General features: G+C 40.9%; 1 protein-coding gene across 1 annotated transcript in view; it reads right to left on the bottom strand.

The window, feature by feature from the left end:
* Positions 1 to 5103: 5103 nt before the first annotated feature.
* Positions 5104 to 21361, bottom strand: part of KAT6A (lysine acetyltransferase 6A) — a 51046-nt gene continuing 34788 nt past the window's right edge. The window contains exons 13-18 of the mRNA XM_082495667.1: positions 20507 to 20600; positions 18950 to 19181; positions 17550 to 17760; positions 15852 to 16547; positions 14700 to 15015; positions 5104 to 9416 (exon numbers count right to left, since the gene is read on the bottom strand). Coding sequence (XP_082351793.1) covers positions 6850 to 9416; positions 14700 to 15015; positions 15852 to 16547; positions 17550 to 17760; positions 18950 to 19181; positions 20507 to 20600 — 4116 coding nt within the window. The 3' untranslated portion in view covers positions 5104 to 6849. The remainder of the gene's footprint in view (positions 9417 to 14699; positions 15016 to 15851; positions 16548 to 17549; positions 17761 to 18949; positions 19182 to 20506; positions 20601 to 21361) is intronic.

The raw sequence follows: 21361 nt of genomic DNA, 5'->3' as shown, positions 1-21361 counted from the left end.
CGATCCTAAAGCAACTGCAGTCTTCCCTACTTCACACTGCAGAAGATTTTTATCAGAAGGGAACTCAAAGCAACTTGAACCTGCTGCCCCAGAGAGTAGCTGCTCCGAGCAGAACTGACTGAAGCCCTGGTTCAGGGAATCTGCTGCCCATTAACAATTCAGTTCTCTTATGTGACACCCTTTGCCCTTTCCCGTCGAGATACCAGGGAGGATTTCATCCCCATCGAACTCCAGGTCCAGTGTTATTGTCCTGGTACAACCCTAGCTGGTGGTGTCTGGAGTTATATTTAGTTCTCTAACTGGAGGGGGGGGGGGCGGAGATTACTAAGAATCTCTGCAGTTAGTGGTGTTTGGTTTTGAAACACCTCTCTTGAATATTGACAGCATGATTTAAAAGTCTGAGTTAACTGTAATTCGGTATCTCTGTAATACGCGCAAGGTTGTCCTGTGCAGGGACCCCACAGGGACACTCGTGATGTTCTCAGCCACGAAACGTTTGGCCCACAATTGGTATCAATCTTTTGTGTGCTGTAGGTGTATGGTTGGTAGAAAGCAACCCTAGAGATCTGCTGCACATGAAGAGAAGCTCATCATCTTCACCATTTCTGCTATTTCAGCAAGGACTCAGGACAGGACAAGCGTGAAATGGACTTTGTAGTAATTTCACTTAACTCGCCACATCATTTTTTTTGTCCAACGGTGATTTTTCCCTTTGGAGAAGTTATTTGGGAAATAGCTGGAACAGTAGATGTGTTGTATCTTGTTGCTGCTTGTTTCTATTGGATAAAATGGGGAAACAGAGGATGACAGAATTTCAGTAAACAGACTTCCTCCCTTAGTTGAAAGGTGCCATGTGCATGTATAAGCCAACGTGGTAGTAGAAAAGAAACTTTTGAAGACCCTTATTTAAGGGCTCTTCCTTGACTTGTGACACAAATGACAAACATACCGACAAGAGAGTCCCCGTTCCAAAGAGTTCCCAGAGTGAAGTGTTTGGCAAGGGAGAACAAATGGATAGTGACAGGGGAACCCTTAGGAAAATAATCACACAAAATGAACAAGGTCATTATGTGCCAATTCCTCATACAGAGCTGTGCTCCAGAATAGGACCTCCTATAAGGAAGAAGCACAGGAACCAGTGCCTGCCTGTGGGGTACTGCCATGGTCCGAAGGGATTAAACATGCTACTGCAGTCCTGCCCTGCTCCTGGTGAGGACCGGTGTTTGGTGAAGCTGCTGAGATTCTCTGTGTTAGGGGCAAAAGGATTTTACATTCAAAGCTCAACTTCAGACAGCTATTTTTAGGTAAATTATTCCGGCTGACAAGCTGTGAAGATAAAAGATGCTGCCTGCCTCACCTCGGCTGCTTGTGAAAACAGTCTGCCTCCGCCGGTCTGCATTCCCCCCGCCACAGCAGAGACGGTATCTCAGCAAGGAGCCCTCTCCCCGAGTTGGGAACCTAATTAAGGTGGTTCTGTTCTTTTTAGCATCTTCTTAATTATCTCACTGTTGAGCTTTCAGAACTGCCGGACCCCTTCAAGATCATTCTCCTCCCAGTTCGCCTCTCCAAACCACAGCACCAGTCCCCCAGGCAGTAGTGGGTACGTTGCTGTGGGCTGCGTTCAGACTCCCTGTTCCCACATACTGAGAGTGGGGAACAGATGTTTTGGACCACGTATCAACTAATTTAGAGCAAACCTGACAGTGCTGAATGGAATGACCCTCACCACGTCCACGGTACGGTGTGTGGCTGTGGCAATGCAGAGCCCGCAGCAGCCGCTGTTCACACCATCCTGTACGGGACTAAAGGTTCCTGCACTTCAAGACAATCCAATTTCAACCCTGTTCCAGCTCGGCAACTCTCTCTCAATAAAAAAAAAAAAAAAAAGAAAAAAAAAAAAGAAAAACAACAAAAAAGCTCCCCTATTCATTCATTCTCTAACAGCAGGATTTAATAATTTGTATGACAAGATTCTAAAAAAAAAAAGAGGTCACCTTGTTCATGGCTCCTAAATGTGGTTATCATCAAGTTAGCCCATACAAACAGGTTGGTTTGTTTTTTCTCTAAAGCACAAGCAGAGGCTATTAACTCTGCAGCCTATTTGATCAAATAATGCTTTTTATAAATATTACTTAAGTAGCAGTTACTGTTTATCAGCTTATTAACTCTGGAATCATATTTCTGTGATCATGTTTGTACACGTCCATAAACACTTACCTTTGTTCCGTGGCTCACAAAGCTAGAAAGTTGTTATAAATTGTTATGTTCCTTCCCGTCTAGACACTTGCTTTTCCTTCTTAAAATAGTTTCAACTACCTTAAGAACTGAAAAATGCACAAGAAGTTTAATTTTAATTATTATTAGCATTGGCCCTGCTCACCCCTAGCTTGACAGCTTGTGATTAAGATTGCAAAGATCTCAAAAAATTATTTGAAAAGCACTGAGTATCAGCATGTGTAACAATAATTTGGTGACAGGGCACCAGGTAAAGACTTTGAATCGCCCCACTTGTCAGTTTACGACGCAAGCATTTCACTAGAAAATAACTGTTTGCTGTCATTTCACGGAAGTCATTTGCCATGACTATTTCAAATTCTAGAGTTATCCAAAGCAGCAGAATTACACTCCAGTCTGATCACTCAGCACATTAATTCTGGAAGTCAAAGCCATTTTGAAATGCTAGAGAATGTGCAACTGTTCTCAACTGGTATTTTACTTTTAAAACACATATTGTATCCTAAAACTGAGAGATGCTTCTGAAAATTGGTAATAAATAAAAGCCGACTACCATTGTTAGATAACAATTCAAGCTGAGCACATTTTAATGGTGAAATCGAATCTGCTAAATTCTGTGCATACAAAAAGGAACAAGCAAAACCCAAAAGACCCCAAACCACAATCAATTAAGTATGGAAAAAACAGGGCACACTGGGGTGCCCCCCCCCCCCCCCCTTAATTTTGCTACTGGACAGTGCCAAACCTTCTTTTAATGAACAACTTAAAAAATTTAAAAGCAAGCTATGAGGGACCAAACACAGCTTTCTGGCACAGAACGGTTAATTCAGTCTTAACTCAGCACTAACTGCGCAGAAGTAATGCACATACGGGGAAACTCACAGGACGCGTATCTACTGCGATCCTGACGACTCTCACCTGCAACCGTCCTGATGTACTCACTGTAACTCACAAGTGATCAAAGTAGCAAAAACCTTAATCACAGGTCACTCTGTCTCTCCTTCATGCTTGAGTGACCTAAAAACTGCTGTGAGAATAAATGAACGAACCACCCAGAAGCACCCCTGTACAAATAACTTCCATCTGTACCTTGACATGTTTGATCTGAAAATTCAGGTGCTTCCATAAAACAAGTATAAGAGTCCAAGGAAAAATTTATCAGCTTAAAGGAAGACGCAACATCATCCTCACCTTACGGAAACTTATGTCCCGTCTTGGCAAGAGCTGGGGATACAAAAAGCACATCAAACTCAATTTTACTAGTTCTTAAAATCCTTTTCACTTATTTACCATGACACACAAACACAGTTTGCTTACTTGAAGACAAACTTGCGACAGCACATCTGCAGAAAAGCATTTGGAAGATTTCTGTCCCCACTTTGCCCACTGCCCGGAACCCTCAGCATTGCCAGGCTGCAGAACGACACGCAGCCCGCCTTTGAGGTGCATGGAAGGCCAAGACGGTGGTTATTGCTGCGATGTTTATCACAGGAAACTTTGGGGCTGATGCACACTGGCTGGAACTTTGCTTCCATCTAGCGTTGTGAAATTTGTGAGTACCCAGAGACCTGCAGTGACAGAACGAACGGGACAGCACCGCAGAGCTCGAGGCTGATCCAGTTCTGCCTCGAAGCTGCAGGGAAAGCACTGCCAGGTAAGGTTTCTAGTTCTCCTACCCAAAGCGCTAATTATAACGATAAGACAGCAACTGGGGGGGGGGGAGCGCTTCAAACACACATTGCCATTTTTTAAGCACACAAGTCAAAACTCAAGCGACTGTACAAACAGAAGCTGACACAAAACTGCTGATGCACTTCGTTGTGGCTTTGGGAAGCCCTCGCAGAGAGGAATTTGAAGGTGATGATTTCTGGAGAAGCTTTCAAGTTTTTGGTTTTTCTTCTTAATCTTTCTCTGATTAGAAGCTGTAGATAAAAATTAACCTGGACAGAGATCTCGCAGGTAAATTCCAAGCACCACCTCTCCTGCAGATCACAAGGCCAACAGGGAATCCTGTTATTCCCAGGACCACTGATCAGCGACGGAGTTCACTGCTCAAACGGAAGAAAAAAATCCACATGCACAACTGACATCCAAAATGGCTCAACATAATTTATTTTTTATGTTAAAATGTACAGAGTTCTTTTGAAAGTACTTGCTAGAAAGGGGAAAAAAAAGTGATATTACATACAAGGAGAGGAAGGGAGACCATCCAGCCAGGAGCGTATGACATGGAGAATTACAAAGGCATCTGGGCACCCCTTCCCCTTAGCTTACAAGTCACCATGAACAAAGTACAAAGAGGTTACAAAACAGGAAAAGCAAATATAAACAGACAGGAATAGACTCAGCTTCATTTGTACATGCGGCTTTTAGAGGCATCTGGAGCTCCTATTCACACACTCTAGAGATCTCTTTAAAGAGAATTTTTATCTTTCTTAAAATAGTTTTTAATATTCTACAACAAAGATAAAAAATTTTAAAGATGGAATGAAATGAAAAAGCTCTTATTTTTAAAAGGCATCAAAGTCACTAACAGTGAGATTTTTTTTTTAATTTCTTTTAGAAGATTACCCAAGTTATCTTGCTAAAAATACATATTTTTTTTTTAAACAGAAGTGAAAAAATGGTAGGTACCAATATTACTGCGTTGGATAATTTCTTTTTATATATAGAAAAGAACATTTTTTTTCTACAATAGTTCTACAGTCACAAAGGCTTGTGGAAAAGGGAGCTGCCCAATTGATAAAAAAAACATACAAAACCAAACCAAATGTAACAGCAAACAAACTAAATTCACGGCCCTCGTTTCAACAGCTTCTCCTCCTGTCTCAGACCCCCACCCACCCCGACCCACCCCCCCCCCCGGCAATCAGGAAGCAGTGACACAGCTGAAGATCTAGGAAGGAGAGGGCAGCACAGTGCGCTTTCTACACGGGTATTTGGAACTGGAATAGTATATACAGAGAAATGGGGTCCTACACAGCCTTGTACATGCTCAAAACTAAACAGAAATAAAAAGTGGAAGTCCTTTGAATTCTGTCTTTTACTGTTAGCAGTTATTGGAGGAAAATCCATTTTAGTGCATCTGAAGAAACCCCAACTTTCGTTTAGACTCTTTTGGTTTAAAAAACAAAAAAGAAATTAGTCTTATTAATGTGTCTGTATTTCTACTTCATATACAATAGAAAAAGAACTTTACATTAAAGGGTGTCCCTTTTTGTATTGGGTGACATGCCAGCAGTGTAGCCAAAAAGAATGTAAATTGGATTATGTGGTAATAAACAGCAAAATCCTGCTGCCTGCATCCTACTATGGTGCCTGGACTGTTTCACTCCTGTAAAACAGGCCAATTCCCTTCTTTTCCCACCCCTGGTCAAAAGTGTGGCTATTCCTATAAAATGGGTCTCAAACATAGCGGAAGAATCGGGGAAAACATCACCAACTCCCCCAGAGCGCGGCATTCAGCAACGTCCTACCTCATACCAGGAATGGAAGAGTGACGAGGACACCACAGGGTTCTCATCAAGTCACCTACAACATATGCTTTACCTTCTAAGATTACCTAAGTGGAGAGATTAGGAGGCAGACCACTGGAAACAACTGCTTTCGGGCTCAGCCCAACTCAAAGGCTCAGAACGAAGACCCTCACCATTTCAAAGCACATACTAAAGCAGAGTTTGGGATCTCAAAGTGTGGCTGACTTGCAGTTCACCAGAAGAGCCCGCAACCATTTTCTTATCCTAACAGACCATTAACCCCCCTATCCTCCTCCTGACTGCGTAAGGGATACAAACAGTTCTCTCTTGAGATGCTTCCAGTAGTTCCGAGTGACAGAACATGTGTGCATGCATGCACAGGTGCGTGCACATGCACGTCTGAGTGGCGAATGGGATCATTTTAAAGTTACATTATATTTTCAGCATGAAACATACAATTTCAATTAACTCATCTACAAAAACACCAATGTGAATAGTTTATTGTTTACACGCAACTCCAAATTTTACTGAGGGCGAGGGAGTCAGGGAAAATTAAAGATTAAAATTTTTCCTGACTTGCAGAAATAAAGAGCTTCATTTATCCTCTGTGTCCCCTTCCAAGTCTCCCAATAAGTGCCTCCTGCTAGAAGTAGGAAATGCTAGGTGGGGTTTAGAGGGAAGGGCTGTTATTCTTTGAGATGTCAAACATTTTACATGACTGCAGCACTAGAAACTGCATACAGAGGGGCACAGGGGAGGGAGAAGGACATACATTTGAAAAAAAAAATTTAGAAAGATGATTTCACTGTTACACATATTTTGTCCACATTGTCAAAGTAAGGCTCTTTTTAAATTATGAAAAGATTTTGTGCATGTTTTCCCCTCTAAAAAACATCTGTAAATGATTTTAGCTGTAAAATGTTTCAGGATTGCGAAGAAAACAAAAACACAAAACAGAAAAAAAAAAATCCAAAAAATAAAGACCAGGCTTCCTAAAAAATAAAATAAACCAAAGAAAATCCCTCTAAATCTAGAGCAATATTTTAACTGGAAAAAGGTCCATTTTCTCTGGTTCGTCAGTATAAAAGGTTCCTTTATTTATATATATTTCAGTTTTTAGGACGCAAGTTCATCTTGCTCATCTTCTCATGTAGGGTCCATTGAGAGACTGCTTGGGCACGCCGGCAGCGTTCATGTAGCTGTGATGGGAGGGGCCCGTGTACATCATGTTCCCGTGGGGATTTGGCTGCATAGGCTGCTGGGTGTAGGCCTGGCCGCCCATCATTCCCATCTGCATCTGCATAGGATACTGTGCTGTCTGGTTCATGTAGGCAGGGTTACTATGGTAACTGCTGTTCATCATGGGCTGCGTCATTCTGTAGCTGTTCATGGCATTCAGGGTGTTCATATTCATGGAATTAACATTGTAAGGGGCGGTCGGCATTAGGTTGACCCCCATGTTCATACCCCGCTGAACAGCCAACGTACGAGGACCAGCCTGCATGGCCACCGCGGGCGGGCTGCGGCCGTAGAGCTGCTGCTGGTGTGCGGTCGCAGAGGGCAGCGGTGCCGATTTAGAGCGAATGGAAATGTGCCCCTTGACCGGCATCTGCCCCTGCAGCCTCTGTGTGTGCGGAATGCCGATATTGGTAGCAGACATGTTGCACTGCAGCAGAGGGGACGCCAGGTTTGGTGGGGGTGTCATCGTGGCTTGTGCTTGTGGCGTGCCCGCCAAGGGATGAGAGGGAGCGAGCTGCGCCAGCCCTGTGTTGGACAGAGAAACGCTGGTTGCATAGGAAGTCACAGCAGGAGAATGGCTATAAGGCATGGCATGAGGGTCCATAATGGTGTTCGTCAGCTGCTGCAGCTTGGCTAAACTGAAGGTGGCTGATGGTTGGGAATAGCTGCCGGCACCAAAATCCCCGGGAATCCTCTCATAGATACTTATGTTACCAGTGCTTCCGGACTCTGGTATTTCCATGATCATAGGTGCTGGGGTGAAGCTGTTGTTCATGCTACACTGGGACAGCGGCGGCTGCTGCTGCGGTGGCGGTGGGGGCTGCGGCTGCTGTGACTGAGGCGGCTGCTGCTGCGGCTGCGCTGTCGGTTGCTGGTTACTTGGGGGCCTTTCTACGACACAGCTCTGAGGTGACTTGATATTGCAGTTTGCTGCAGGCTGGACAGTGTTCTGCTGCATCATGCTGCAACTGCTGCCAATGTTTGCCATTTGCTGAGTGACAACACAACTGTTCTGCGTGAGGCTGCTGGAAGAGGACAGTCCTCCATATGAACAGCTGCTCTGGGAAGAGTTATTTCCGCAAATGCTGCCTCCCATAGTGGAGTCATAGCTGCTGGGGTTTTCGTAATTCTCTGTAGTGCTCTCAATGCTGCCAAGGTCACTGAAGCCACTATCCACCACCTGCTGAGAGTGGTCCGATACTGAAGGCACATCCATCATGGGGCTGGTCTCCATGTTCTGCATAGAGGGTGCGGACAGGGATCCTTGTTCAGGACTTATCTGGGTGTAACTGCTCTCCAGAGCAGGCACGTTTGGGCTGCTGACGGAACGCACAGACTGGCTGGGGTGGGACTGAACAGAGGATATTGGACTGTTGTGTTCCGAGGCCTGGCAATCTTCAACCATCGATATCTGAGGATCCTCCTCAGTCTGGGTGTAACTCTGCAAAGTCTGACAAGCTGCAAGAGTTTCTTCACAGTCCTGGTAAGCTACATCATGCTCATTGCTTTCCTCCTGTGTCAAGGACTGGACTGCTTGAACAGTTTCAAGATCTAGTTCACTATGAGGAATCTCTTCCTCTTCCTTTAATTCAATTAACCCCTCTTTATTACTTTGGTCTTCTTCGTGATCATCTTCAGATCCAGGGACATGCTCTGAACCCACCGACGTCTCATTGGAAGCCTGCTCCTCCTCAGAATCTGCCTCTGCTTCATCTTTTTCTTTTGTATCTTCTCTACTGCTTGGTATGCTTGTTTCTAAAAAACATTCTTGCACCTGAGGCTCCTCCTTTACCCCTTCTCTAACAGGCTGTTCCTCCAATTCTTTTTTCTTCACAGACTCCACATGACCATCATCTTCATCATCAGCATCATGATCTTCATTTTGATTTGTCACTACTGCAACTTCCTCTTCTTCCTCGTGGTCATGCTCAGGTTCATCTAGTTCTTGCTGTTCTTCTTCTGATTGCCTTTGCTCTTCTAAAACCCGTGGCTTCTCCTCTACCTCCTCTTCTATCTCAGGCTCTTTTACTTCTGGCACTGGACTGCTGTTGCTGTCCACAGGAGAAACTGCTCTTACTTCACTGCTGGCTGTATCTTCCTCTTCTCCCTCTCCCACCTCTTCTGCTTCCATATTCGCATCTTCCTCTTTCCTTTCCTCACTAAGAGGCAGCTCTTCTTTCTGTTCAACACTTTCTTCTTCATCTGAAATTTTGGGCTTACGCCCTGGTTTTGAATTAGCTACCACTGCATCAGCTCCTTCATCCTGAACTGACTGTGGCACCTTTTCCCGGGTCAGTTTAAAACCTGGTTTTCGACCAGGTCTTTTCTTCCAGTGGACTGGTTTTCGGCTTTTCCCTTTTGGCCATCCCTTCTTCTTTTTCATGGGTGTGGAAGTATCTGGCTCAAGCTCAGAATCCTTGGCTTCACATTTTCTCAGCATAGATAATGGTTTCAAAGTTGGGTTACCTGAAAATACAAATTGAAAGATACTGTTCAAACATTTTTGTTTAACCTGAGCATTCAAGGAAGCTTTCCCAAGCATTCCCATCATGTTTATCAACTTTATGTATCAATGCTAGCTTAGAGACTTATTGTGAAGGGTAATAAGAAGGATCGAGGTCTGCTCACTAGCAATCACACTGCACATTACATTTTCAAAGAACACCAATGCTTTAAAGATTTTGCATGGTCAAAGCTCTGAGCTTTTTATACACAATTCAAATTAAACACTAGGCTATATGATAAAGTCCTGGAAAGACTCACCAGCCTTTAGAAATTTTATTTATACAGTACATTCACAGATGAGTACGTTCCAGTGTAGAGGAACACATGAGGTTGCAATAAAAGCATGTTTCCATTTAGATCTGTATTTTAAGCATCTGCTGAAGAATGGAAATATTACTGCTTTTTTCACGGCTTATGCTTTTAAATGCCACTAGAAATACACAGATGACTGAATTTGCCTAGATTTTTTTCTTTTTAGTCTGAGAAATCATTAAGAGGAAGCTGAATTTCTCTCTCATCTGACTTATATTTGATGAAGCAAGTTTTGCATTTCAGTGACATTCCAAATGCTAGAATAGGTTCAGAGCTTATAGAGACAGAAAGGAATGTGATCATTTACTGAGAACTTAACTGAATACTGTAAGGTATTCCCTGAATTAATTTTGTTTTGAACCTGTCAATTAGGATAGTCAGTGACATTTTACACAACTGTTGGTAAACTACTGCAATAGTTAATCATTGACACTAGTTGATATTCACACTTTACCATCTGAATTTCTGTCTTCAGACACTGAATTTACTTAATCTGCTTTTGTATTAGTTTTCCTTTTATCTGTTAGGCAGAAAAAATCTCTCTTACCAAATAACAGTTCTCACCTAAGTAATCTGTAAATTTATCAAGTCACACTTTTGCCTCTGCTTTCTTTGAATCTATCATTATAGAACATTTGTTCTAGTGCCTTAATCACCCCACGACTGTTCTTTGAACTATTCTAGTTTATCAATACTCTTATCAAGCGTGAATAACTGAGTAAGGATGGTTGTAGTAGTTTCACCAAAGCCAAATAAAGAGATGACAGAATGTCTCTACTACACTTAAGACTCCCCTGTTCATATATTTAAGAACCATCTGAATCTTTCTGGCTTTGCGCTAGAAAACCATGCTAATTACTGGACATGGCCTTCAAATACTCTCTCATAGACTGCCAGTTGAATTGCCCTTCACCTCATTTACCACATCCCCTCTTTTTCTGTCAGCTGGTATGTTATTTTTTAATCTATCCATAGATTAGCGGTACAGACAAACACACGATCCAGACCAATCTCCCCTAGAACAGAACAGTTCTGTTGGAAGTGACCTACAATGATCATCCAGCCCAACTACCTTGCGCCCCACTAGTAACAAAGCTGCTTAATTTCTCTTTGTTTACAGCTTGATTTATTTAATATGTATTCGCTTGATTTTGTAACATTTCAGCTTACGCAAATGGTTTTGATTAAGTCAAATGCCTCTAAAAACACTAGGTGGGTAACGTCAGTTACGCTTATTAAACAAGCTGTAGTCTTGTAAAAATATATCATTGGCTGATAAATACATTTTTCACATACCAGTGTTTGTTTGCATTAAGCAAATAACCCTCCCCAGACTTTCTATCGAGTAATAAGCCAGTCATCCTACTATTTAAATCAGGATGAATGTCACACTGATGGGCCTGTAATTAGGTTGGTCATCCCACCATATGGATATAAGATCAATTTCCCCCCAATGTTCAGAGTACATTTATTCACATTTCTGCCCTTTCTACCATCTTAAAAAGTGTTATTGGTTCCACGCTATGAATTTCCCAAGAAGAGCTGTTTTAAGCCCACAGTTACGTAAAAAAGGTAAAAATAAATAATGTGCTCCCAGTAGTTCACAAACACTTCTTAAAACCCAATCACAGTGAGCTGTTACTCTTGCTCTTTGCTCAGACAGGCATTTACCCTGAATATCTCCAATGAGAAGCATTCTGAAAAAATTTTGGGTATTAAAAAATGAGTGTAAAACCAATATGGATTCAAAATTCAACAACTCCTTGAAGTCACCCATAAAACAAATATTTGGAATGTGAATAAAGGAAAGAAGGAATCTGCTACAGCCAGCATATCATTGGGCAGGAAGAAGGAAACACTACTTTCATAGTATTTGTTAAAGCATTAATACTGAAGCCCTTAAAGAATCCACCTCTTAAAAAAAAAAAAAAAAAAAAATTAATTGCTTTTTCTCTTCCCCTTCTCTCACATTTCCTGTCTACTACAGAGGATTAGATTTACCACCTCTTAGGCAAAGACCCTTTGCTTTTATCTGGACTGCCACAGATTTAATACTTTTAGGAATACAAAAAAAAAAAAAAAAAAAAAAAAAAAGGTCTTATGATGGCAGGCTCCCCCAATAATAACTTAACATTAAATATGTCCAGTCTGGGCTCCCCAGTACAAGACAGACATGGAGCTGCTAGAGAGAGCCCAGCAAAGGGCCGCTAAGATGCCTAAGAGACTGGAGCATCTTTCTGATGAAGTAAGGCCGAGAGAGAGCTGGGACTAGAGAATAGGAGGCTCAGACGGTGATCTTATCAACGGGTACAATTATCTTAAGGGAGGGTGTAAAGATGATGGAGCCAGGCCCTCTTCAGTGGTGCCCAGTGCCGGGACCAGAAGCAATGGGCACAAACTAAAACACAGGAGGTGCCATCTGAGCATCAGGGAACACGTCTTTGCTGTGCCAGAGCACCAGAACAGGCTGCTTGGACAGGCTGTGAAGTCTCCCTCCTTGGAGATATTCAAAAGCCACCTGGACATGGCCCTGAGTAACTGGCTCTTGGTGGCCTTGCTTAAGCAGTGGGGCTGAACAAGATGACCTCCAGCGGTCCTTTCCAAACTCAAAGGACTGATTCTGTCATTTTTTACCATATGCACTTGACACCATCTTTGCAAAAGAATATAGATTTCATGACCACTCAAGATTTCATGTGCATCATTTTTTAGGATACTGAGAAACATATGTATGTGCTCATTCAGTTGCACTTAGTTAAACACCAGCGTGCACACAAGTTTGAACAGAAGACCCTTACAGTATTCACATTAAAACTTACAGTAAGAACTAGGAAAAGCAAAATAATACAGCCCAGCCTATTACAGAACTCCATCTTCCCCCACGCAACACTAATCAAGTTGCATAGAATTAGTAGAATACAAAGACACAAGCTTTATTTGTTTTCTACACCACAGAACACACTGTCTTCCAGAATGCCTAAACCTTATTAAATACTGGTCTCAAATCACCACACCACTCTATCCACTCTCACTGTAGCCCTGACAGCCATTAGAACCAATTCAAATTCTCATCAGACACCAAATTTGAGAGACTGCAATGTTATAGTTCAGGGAAATCAGAGAACACTTTCAGTGCATTGCCTCAGTTAGAGATTAAGTTAAGTTCTCAGGGAAAAATCTAAAAAACCTAACACAAACTACCCCTACTCAGAAAGTTTAAAAAAAAAAAAAAAAAAAAGAAAAGGAATTACAAGCAGGTTTCCGTAGTGATGGGAAAACATCTGAAAAATCTAAGCTTCCTATAAACATTCCTAACTCACGGTTATGATCAAAATAGTCTAAACCTGAATCAAGTATTAATGACTGCAATACTCTATTTCTGAATTGTCAAAAGGCAGTGCTGCCCCCCTCCACCCAGCTTAATCTTTTATCAAAAACTAGTTTTATTATGTATATGCAAACGCACCTGCATTAAAGGCATAAGCAGCCAGCAGATACTGTTTGATGTCAGCAGCAGCAATAACCTAAAATAACGTGCTTACTACTTTATTACTTCAGAGGTTCTGACAAATTTTAAGAAGTTCAGAAAAAAAAGCAACAGAAGTGACACAAGGAAACAGAAAGCACTAAATTACAAGTGGAGAGCAAGAAAATAAAGTATTTATAAAGTAGGTGAGCAAGAAATTTATCATTGCAGTAAATAACAGGTATGAATTAAAACAGTGGCTTTCCAAATACCGTTTTTGATCCCTGGGCACTCTGTGGACTATTTGTAGTCTTCACAAGATGGTTAAAAATCACTGATTTATTTTATAAAGCAATATATGCGTGTGGAATCTCTAAAGGGATCTGCATATCCACCAGAAAACATTCAGAAGAGCATAAATGAAAAAGACTGAAAATCACTTATCTAACAGATCTTCTCCCAAATCAATAGTCTTATTAATGGTGCTGGAGGACCATGAAAACATATTTCATGAGTAAACTGATCACAACAGAATGAAAAAAAAAAAAAACCAACTGTATAAGCTGACTGTGCATATATTCCCACTACAGCAAACTTAATGCTGTATCAACACGTTTGCACTAAATTTACAGTTATATGCCATTACAAGGATTTAAGGGTAACTGATGCTGAATGGATAGTATATATGGCTATAATCATATTGATGCTTTCAGTAGTTAAGTACTTTTAAAGAAAAATTCTCCTCTGCTAACCACAGGATAGTTGAAAGCCATAAATTAATGAGTTCATTCCAGTAATGCCTTTTTATTTTGGGATAATGGCACCACACTTCTCTCTCACACAGTTCTTTATTTGGTTGACTGCCTTGCACTATGTAGACCATAAAGAGAATAGAACATGTTAACGGTCATAATGAAGATTACTAATGGAGCATCTGAATGACAGATGTTTCTTTTGAATTGTCAGTGCACTCTAAGTAATCAGTTCCAACCAAATAATTTATTTTTTGATTTGAAGGTTCAGAGAACTTTAAGGAGATATGAGAAGCTGAGAGGCAGGACGTGCAATGTGATGAAGAACAGGATCTCAAAAGAGACAGTTTCTTATTTCTCTTTGTTATGGAAAACTGAGGGCTTTCCAATTAATTTCTGCTTTATTTCTGTAAGTGACCCTGCCGCATAGTTTTTTCCACTATCACAGATACCAATTCCACTAGGAAAGCTGAATCAAAAGCATACCCTGTGATCAGGTCACTGCTAATAAGACATTTAAAACCATGCATCACGTTTTCATAAGACTTGGAAATGTTTGAGGCTGGTTTGACTGGTAATTTATGCCTAACCCTACATTTTGGCTAGAAGTTACGAAACAAGGTAAGCAGCTTGTTCCGTCATGCGCTAGTATCATCCAACACTCACCGACACACTATTTATATCAAACTTTCAACAGCATACCACCAAACATACCATTAGTGTCATCAGACTCCTCATCATCTTTGGACTTCCTCTTCGAAGAGGGTCTATGCCTGAGTGTGTCTGGTGGGGCTAAATGTCGAAAGTATCCACTGGGCAAAAGTTCATTCTCCTCCTCTTCATCCTCCTCCTCCTCTTCCTCCTCCTCAATCTCAAATGTAGGCTCTAATCGGGGCATTGGTCGTTCAGAGTCTGAGTCCTCAAACGGTTCATCCAGTACTTCTGTGGTCTCCGAGATTGTTTCAGTGACAACACTGCTGTTGTGGTGCTTACGCTTGCGGACTCGCCTCTTTCGATGCAGAATTGGTTTCTGAAAGTAGAAGGTGGGAAAAGACAAGACATTTTATCACGTGCAATAGAAATAAAACACTGATAAATAGAAAACAAAAGCAGCAGCAGAGTTCAACAGTCCAAGCAGGACCAGAGGGCTCCCTTGTGGAATCCAGACTTCACTGGAAATACTGACCAGCACCCGCCTTCAGTTAGACATATGTCAAATACAACACAAGATGACTGACTTCCATGAAGATCGCTAGATTGTCATCTGTGTAATAGTATAAACCATTTAAACAGCTGAAGCTAACAGCCCATCCATAGTAGCTGAAAGTTCAGAGACACTACAACATAGATGTTAATAGTTTAGAGTAAGCTGCAAAGATGATATAGAAGAGAACTTTTTAGTGCAGCATCCCACGAAGAGAGGATTTTCTTGGTCACGTTGATAAAATTCACATCTCTGTGGTAAATCATTCCAAAGACTTTATGCTGTGATTTTAGTTGTTTAGGTAGCGTTTCTGTTTTGCAAGCTTCTTTTAAAAGTAGGACTGTATCTGTTTCCATTCTGCGTAACTGAGTAGAATTTTAATAACCGAGGTGGAAACATCACAAGCACAAGGCAGAAGTTAGAATTAAAAAAAAAAAAAAAAAAAAAAGGCAAAACAAAACACTACCTCTGATTCAACAAAAACACCACTACAAAAAGGCAGCAGAAAGTACCCTCTGGACAGAGTTCTGGAACACTGCGCGGATGCTACCTGTATGCTTAACACACACCTCATGAATGGCACAATCGTTCAGAAAGCACCAACACACTGACAAAACAGACTGCACAATGAAGTCAGAGACAACAACAAATAAGGCACACACCTTTCGTTTTAACGTTGGCTTGGTGAGAACAGGTGGAGAGCTTGATCGAGGACTCACAGGCTCATCATCTTCCTCTTCACTACTCTCACTAAAACACCTCAGAAGTGCTCTATCACTATCACTGTAGCGGCGGGGTAATCTGTCACAGTCCTCTGGAAATCTACACTTCAGTGGCTCCGTGTTCTTTTTCAACTGCCCTCTCCACCTTTCCATACCTTCACTGTACCGCCGACGGGGAATTGCAGATTTTTCACCTTTGCTGTACTGTCCCTGGGAAACTGCGGATTTTTCCTCATCTTCAGCATACCGGCCTCTTGGGGCTGGGGACTTCTCCTCACATTCACCACATCTTCCTTGCAAGGCCGCCGATTTCTCCTCGCAGTCACTGCACCGGCCTCGTGAGGCTGTCGATTTCTCCTCACATTCACTGCATCGCCCACTGGGAACTACCGTTTTGTCCTCAATGGGCAATATTGGCTCCTCCTCCTCACAAAAGGGCTCCCGAAGTTTTTTGCCCTTGCGGTTCCATCGACCTCTTCGTGATGGCTGACTGTTTGCAGGAAGACTATCCAGGGGAAAAATGTGCTTGTTTGGCCGTGCAGAATTGGCTGGAGCGGCAATGTCTGGCTTTTTTTCACTCTCTGTCGGTGAGTAAGGCTCTTGCTCTTTCTTCTCCCATGAGACAGATTTTACCATCTGATTTAAATAAAAACAAATAGATTTCAAACTTCTATTTAAGCATGCATGCCTATCCTGAATTCGATTCCACAAAAGCTTTTGAGCAAGAAGTCAGAAAAGTTTAACAAGAATGACTCTTAAGGATCTGAGAATAACAAAAGAATTGACCTTTACAAGATGCTATTAGTGCTAACTGCTACTCTTTTCCTCCCAGGTGATGATGTACCTCAATTAGCTTGCCAACAAGTGACTTCAGGCAGCAGCAGCCATCCAGTGGCCTGCTGGAATGAAAACATCATCTTGCTATATTGAAACAAAGTATTTGTGTAATTTTCAAGAAAAAAGTGAGACAAACCTGAAGCTATTTTTCCATTAAAATGCACAATTAGTTTAATGTAAATACAGTAACAGCACATAATTTGCCTCTTTGTATACTAATCAGTGCTCATCACTTGATGAGAGAGTGCAAGCCTTCAAGGATAGCAGCCTAGATTTCAGAAAACTTTAGAATTACTGCCCACAGAACAGCAAAGATATTAGTGGTTTTGCAAAAGTACACAGCAAAATCCTTTGGTGAAAAATGTTAAAAGTTTTTGTTGATTCATTTCTATTTATGCTATGTGTCACTTACAGAAATATCAGGTCCTTCGAACCTAAGTCCATTTCAGCAATTCGATGAGACCAGGTTGCTTGAGAGTGGGAGGCAAGTTTTTTTGGTTTTGTTTGTTTGTTTTGTTTTTTTAAACACTGCCTCCCCAACACATACTGCAAAATCATTAAGGGTAGAAGGAACCTTTTTACTCTTATCAGAGATAGTCTTTAACCTTTCTCTAGACTATGTCTCAATGTTTTCCCTATTTTTAGTTTCTAATCTGAAACTATAAAGATACATAAACTACTGCATTACTTTTTACGATTATGCCAAATGCCCAAGCTTGGCATTTGAAATCTTCTTAGCATTGCCTGCAAAAGCACCAAGTGTAAACTATATGCCACACAGAGTAAAAGATTATCTCTTACACTGGTTTCTGGATCCTTTTCTTTCTGCTGTTGTTGCTCTTCATTTTCCCCATCCTCTGTCTCTTCTTCTTCATCTTCAGAGACAACTGAGTTGGAAACTATAACAGGGGTCCAACGCAGACATTCTGCATCCACGTCTATAGGTCGAACATTAGTTCTAAGCTTTGCCATATGTTCCTGGATGAGTTTCTCCCGACGAATGATCACAAATCTAAACAGTAATAATACTCTGATCAACAACAGGCTACATACTGTATGTCTTGTTATGTGAAACAGATATAAGATATTACAGAAAAATCTGTACTCTCAATCAACACTGCCACGAACAACTTCAGAGAGGACAGAAAGCTCATTAAAATTGTACAATCTGCAGTACCATCAGACTACCAGAGAAAGCATCTTAAAACTGAGAAAATGTTGTTAAATTCTTTCCACTTCTTGTTAATGGTGAAGCCGTTATCCTTCTGTGGGTAACATTCAGCTGCAGAGTATCACTTTTATTTTGTGTTAAATGGACAAGGGGTATGCCATTTGGGGATCAGGCAACATAAAGTGAAAGATATTGAATAGTAATAAAATGACTGCTTTGAAAAGTTACAGTCCCACTACCAGAGTGGATTTTATTCAAGGGGCTGGGAGTAATATCATTGATTAAAGTATACTGTGAAACAAGGACATAAAACTCTTTTCAAGTAACTTCAAGTTTTCCAAAGAAGTTCTAAGTTTAACACAAAACACAACAGAATAGAATTCCACTCCCAAAGCTGCTGTGGTCTGAATCAGGAATAATTCGCAGTATTTCACTTGACTTGCACTCTCAGCTGGGCAAGCAGACTATTCCATATCCACTCACCTCATTTCTCCCAGCGATCTACCCCACTGTTCAAGCGTCCCATGTTAATCCACACAGTTAATGGCATCTTTGAGGCAGAGAAGGGGGAAACAACTGTCTGCTCAGTGACTGGAAAAAGGAACAGATTTCCCTCTAGAGAAGGGAAGTTGCTGTTCTTTGCTCTATTTTGCAAGTATGTTGGACTGATTAGACTGAGGGACCCCAAAGAACATGGCCAAGAGACCTTCAAGGAGAGGAGGGAGAGAGCATCTGTTGCTGGTCTCAGTGGCCAGTCTGGTCCAAACCACAACACTGTCTCACTCACCACTGCAAATTACTCAGAAGTTCCACAGCTGCAAAGCTACACAGCTGGAAATCTGATCCAGCTTTGGCAATGAACAATTATGATGCTCATGTGTGATGCAAGAAATCTCTACAATCAGTATTTGGACACTTAAGTCTTAAATAAAATCAAGCTTATTAAATGTGACTTGTCTCCAAACACCATTAAATTTCATTCAAATACATCTGAAGCTATTTGGAAATATAACAGGACTCCTGTACTCACTGATCACTACGGAAATCCAGCATTCGGAGGTGATGTAGAGTGGAAGTGATATCTTGAGGGCAGATTCCAGTCAGCTTACTCAATTTCTTGATGCTTAATTGCTTATCACGTTGATGATAAAGGCACTCCAATATTACACTTTTCCAATAAGCCATATATGAGAGGCGCCCCAGGTCTGACAGGGGCTTCTCTGGTGATCCTGCTTGACCCTCACGTTTTGAAAGCAAATAGCCTAAAGATATACACAGAAAAGAAATTTTCAAAAAATTAGCACATATAGCTTCTGTTTCCACCCCAACTTCTACAAAGGCATTTTTCCAGAAAGTAGATGAATGCTGCCTACAAGATATAGATTATAATTTCAAAAGATACACTGAATAGTCTGTCCAATTTTTTTTTTCGTTCAAAACAAACTGTAGTTATGTAGCTTCTAAACTACGCTGCCATCAGACATTGCCTATGGGCAATGCCACGAGATGGCAGTAGTTGCCTGCCTAGAAACTGTACTAAGCCTGAAGTACATGAACAGTCTGCTCAATAACTTTCAATTGCAATAGCAATTTTAAAGATAACGGAGGGAAAACTCATTTTAACCATTCAAAACTAATATGGCAAAAAAAAATCTTGAAAATTCTCTGCTGTCAAATTTCAGGGCCATACTGGAGAGTACCAAGCTCTATCTAGAGAGGTGTAATTAATGTAAGACTGTGATACACTGCATAGGTTCAATAAAGACCGAGAGGTTATATCCTCCCCAGTATGACAAAGGGGGGAAGGAGCAATCAGCTCACAAATGTGTCTTCTTGCTCCTGCTCTAATATAGCCCACGTTTGTTGATTTCTCAAGATATAGCACTGAGTTCCTTTGTTTCACCAATATTTTCAGGAGAACAACTTATCTACACAAGGATATTTCCCAGCAAAATCATTCTAATACAAATATACCAGTAGGGTTTTTGCTCTGGACATTAACTTCAAAATTAGCATGTGCAGAGGGAGGGCTATATTAGATTGCACTCAGCATAATAAGAGAGATATAGTTACAGTGGCAAATTTCACCATGAACTTGCTGAGATCCTTGTATGAATCTGAAAATTATTTGAGTATTCAGAGCCTAAGTACGTCTGGTTTTATTGCTCTCAAAGCTAAATTAAAATGTAACTACAACTACTTTTTGCTTAAGGCACTCATTCACTTAATCAAGCTGCTAAAGGTTTCAACAGACCCTGCAGTGTTAGGGTTGGCTCTCTGTAGAAAGAGCTACATGCACAAGGTAAGCTTCTGCTAAAAACACTATACTGACACATGCCCATCATTTCCACCCTGAGTTGTTTACACAGGAAACATGAAAATTAGGGGGAAAACGATCAATTTGTCTTCAGAATTGAAGGCTTCCAACAATAAGAGTAAATTGTGAAGTTCAGATGATTTTGTGAGCTTTAGAATCCTCTGTCCTGAGATGGTTTTTAATTTAAAAAAATATCATCTTCCACAGTTAAGTCTTTCTTTAAAATACTAAAAGACAAAGACTAAAAAAAGTGAAGAAAAAGTTCCTTACTGAAGTCAATTAGGAATCTGCCATAGCCCTTACGCTGGTATTGTGGAAGAATCATTATACAGGAAACATTGTACTTCTGTTGGCAGTGTTTTTCCTGTTGGGAAAAAAAAACAAACATCCAATTTAAAACAAACAAACAAAAAACACTACTGAGAAACAGCAAAAGTTGTTCTGTACAAGTCCCTAATTACTTCTATAGCAAAAACTGAGCTAGAAAGCCACAAAGTTTCTTAGGAGCAGCAACATACATGAGCCAAGGAAAGACTTTAAAAGAGATAATAATACTAAAGCTCTATTCCATCATTTCAGTTCAGAAAAACAAAAAGAATGAAACCCTGACGTAACTACTGTGTTCTGCTTACATACAACACAGTAAAGAATTAGGGCTGCACAGCAGATAAGTTCAAGGCATAAATCTGAAGGCAGCTAAATTCACTGAAAAAGATTGCAGTATTCCAGTGTATCTTTAAATGTTATAACCGTAACATACTAAAATCCAATCTCAAATCTGCTGTTTTGAAGACAGAAAGGAAAAGCTTCAATTAAAGCTATGTAAGAATAAGTAAAATAATTATGGATAAAAATCTTAAGAAAAGGCCCATCTGAAATCTTGGCCCTGCTCTGTCAAAAAAATAAAAGATTTGAAATGAGATGCAAAAATGCCAAACTTGTTTAGAAATCAACCTATTTACAGGAGGAAAGATGAGATAGAACGACTTGGTAACAGTATTTATCTCACAAACAGTACTACCTATCACCACCAAGAGCAGGAAGTTATTTGAAGAGTTGGGTTATTTCATGTGCTAGCTGCAGTACAAGTTCCCTAGAGAATATATGCTTTGCAACATCACGACG

Source organism: Vanellus vanellus (assembly GCF_965231255.1).
Source record: "Vanellus vanellus genome assembly, chromosome: 26".
Lineage (NCBI taxonomy): Eukaryota > Metazoa > Chordata > Aves > Charadriiformes > Charadriidae > Vanellus > Vanellus vanellus.
This window is presented reverse-complemented; position numbering and strand designations above follow the sequence as displayed.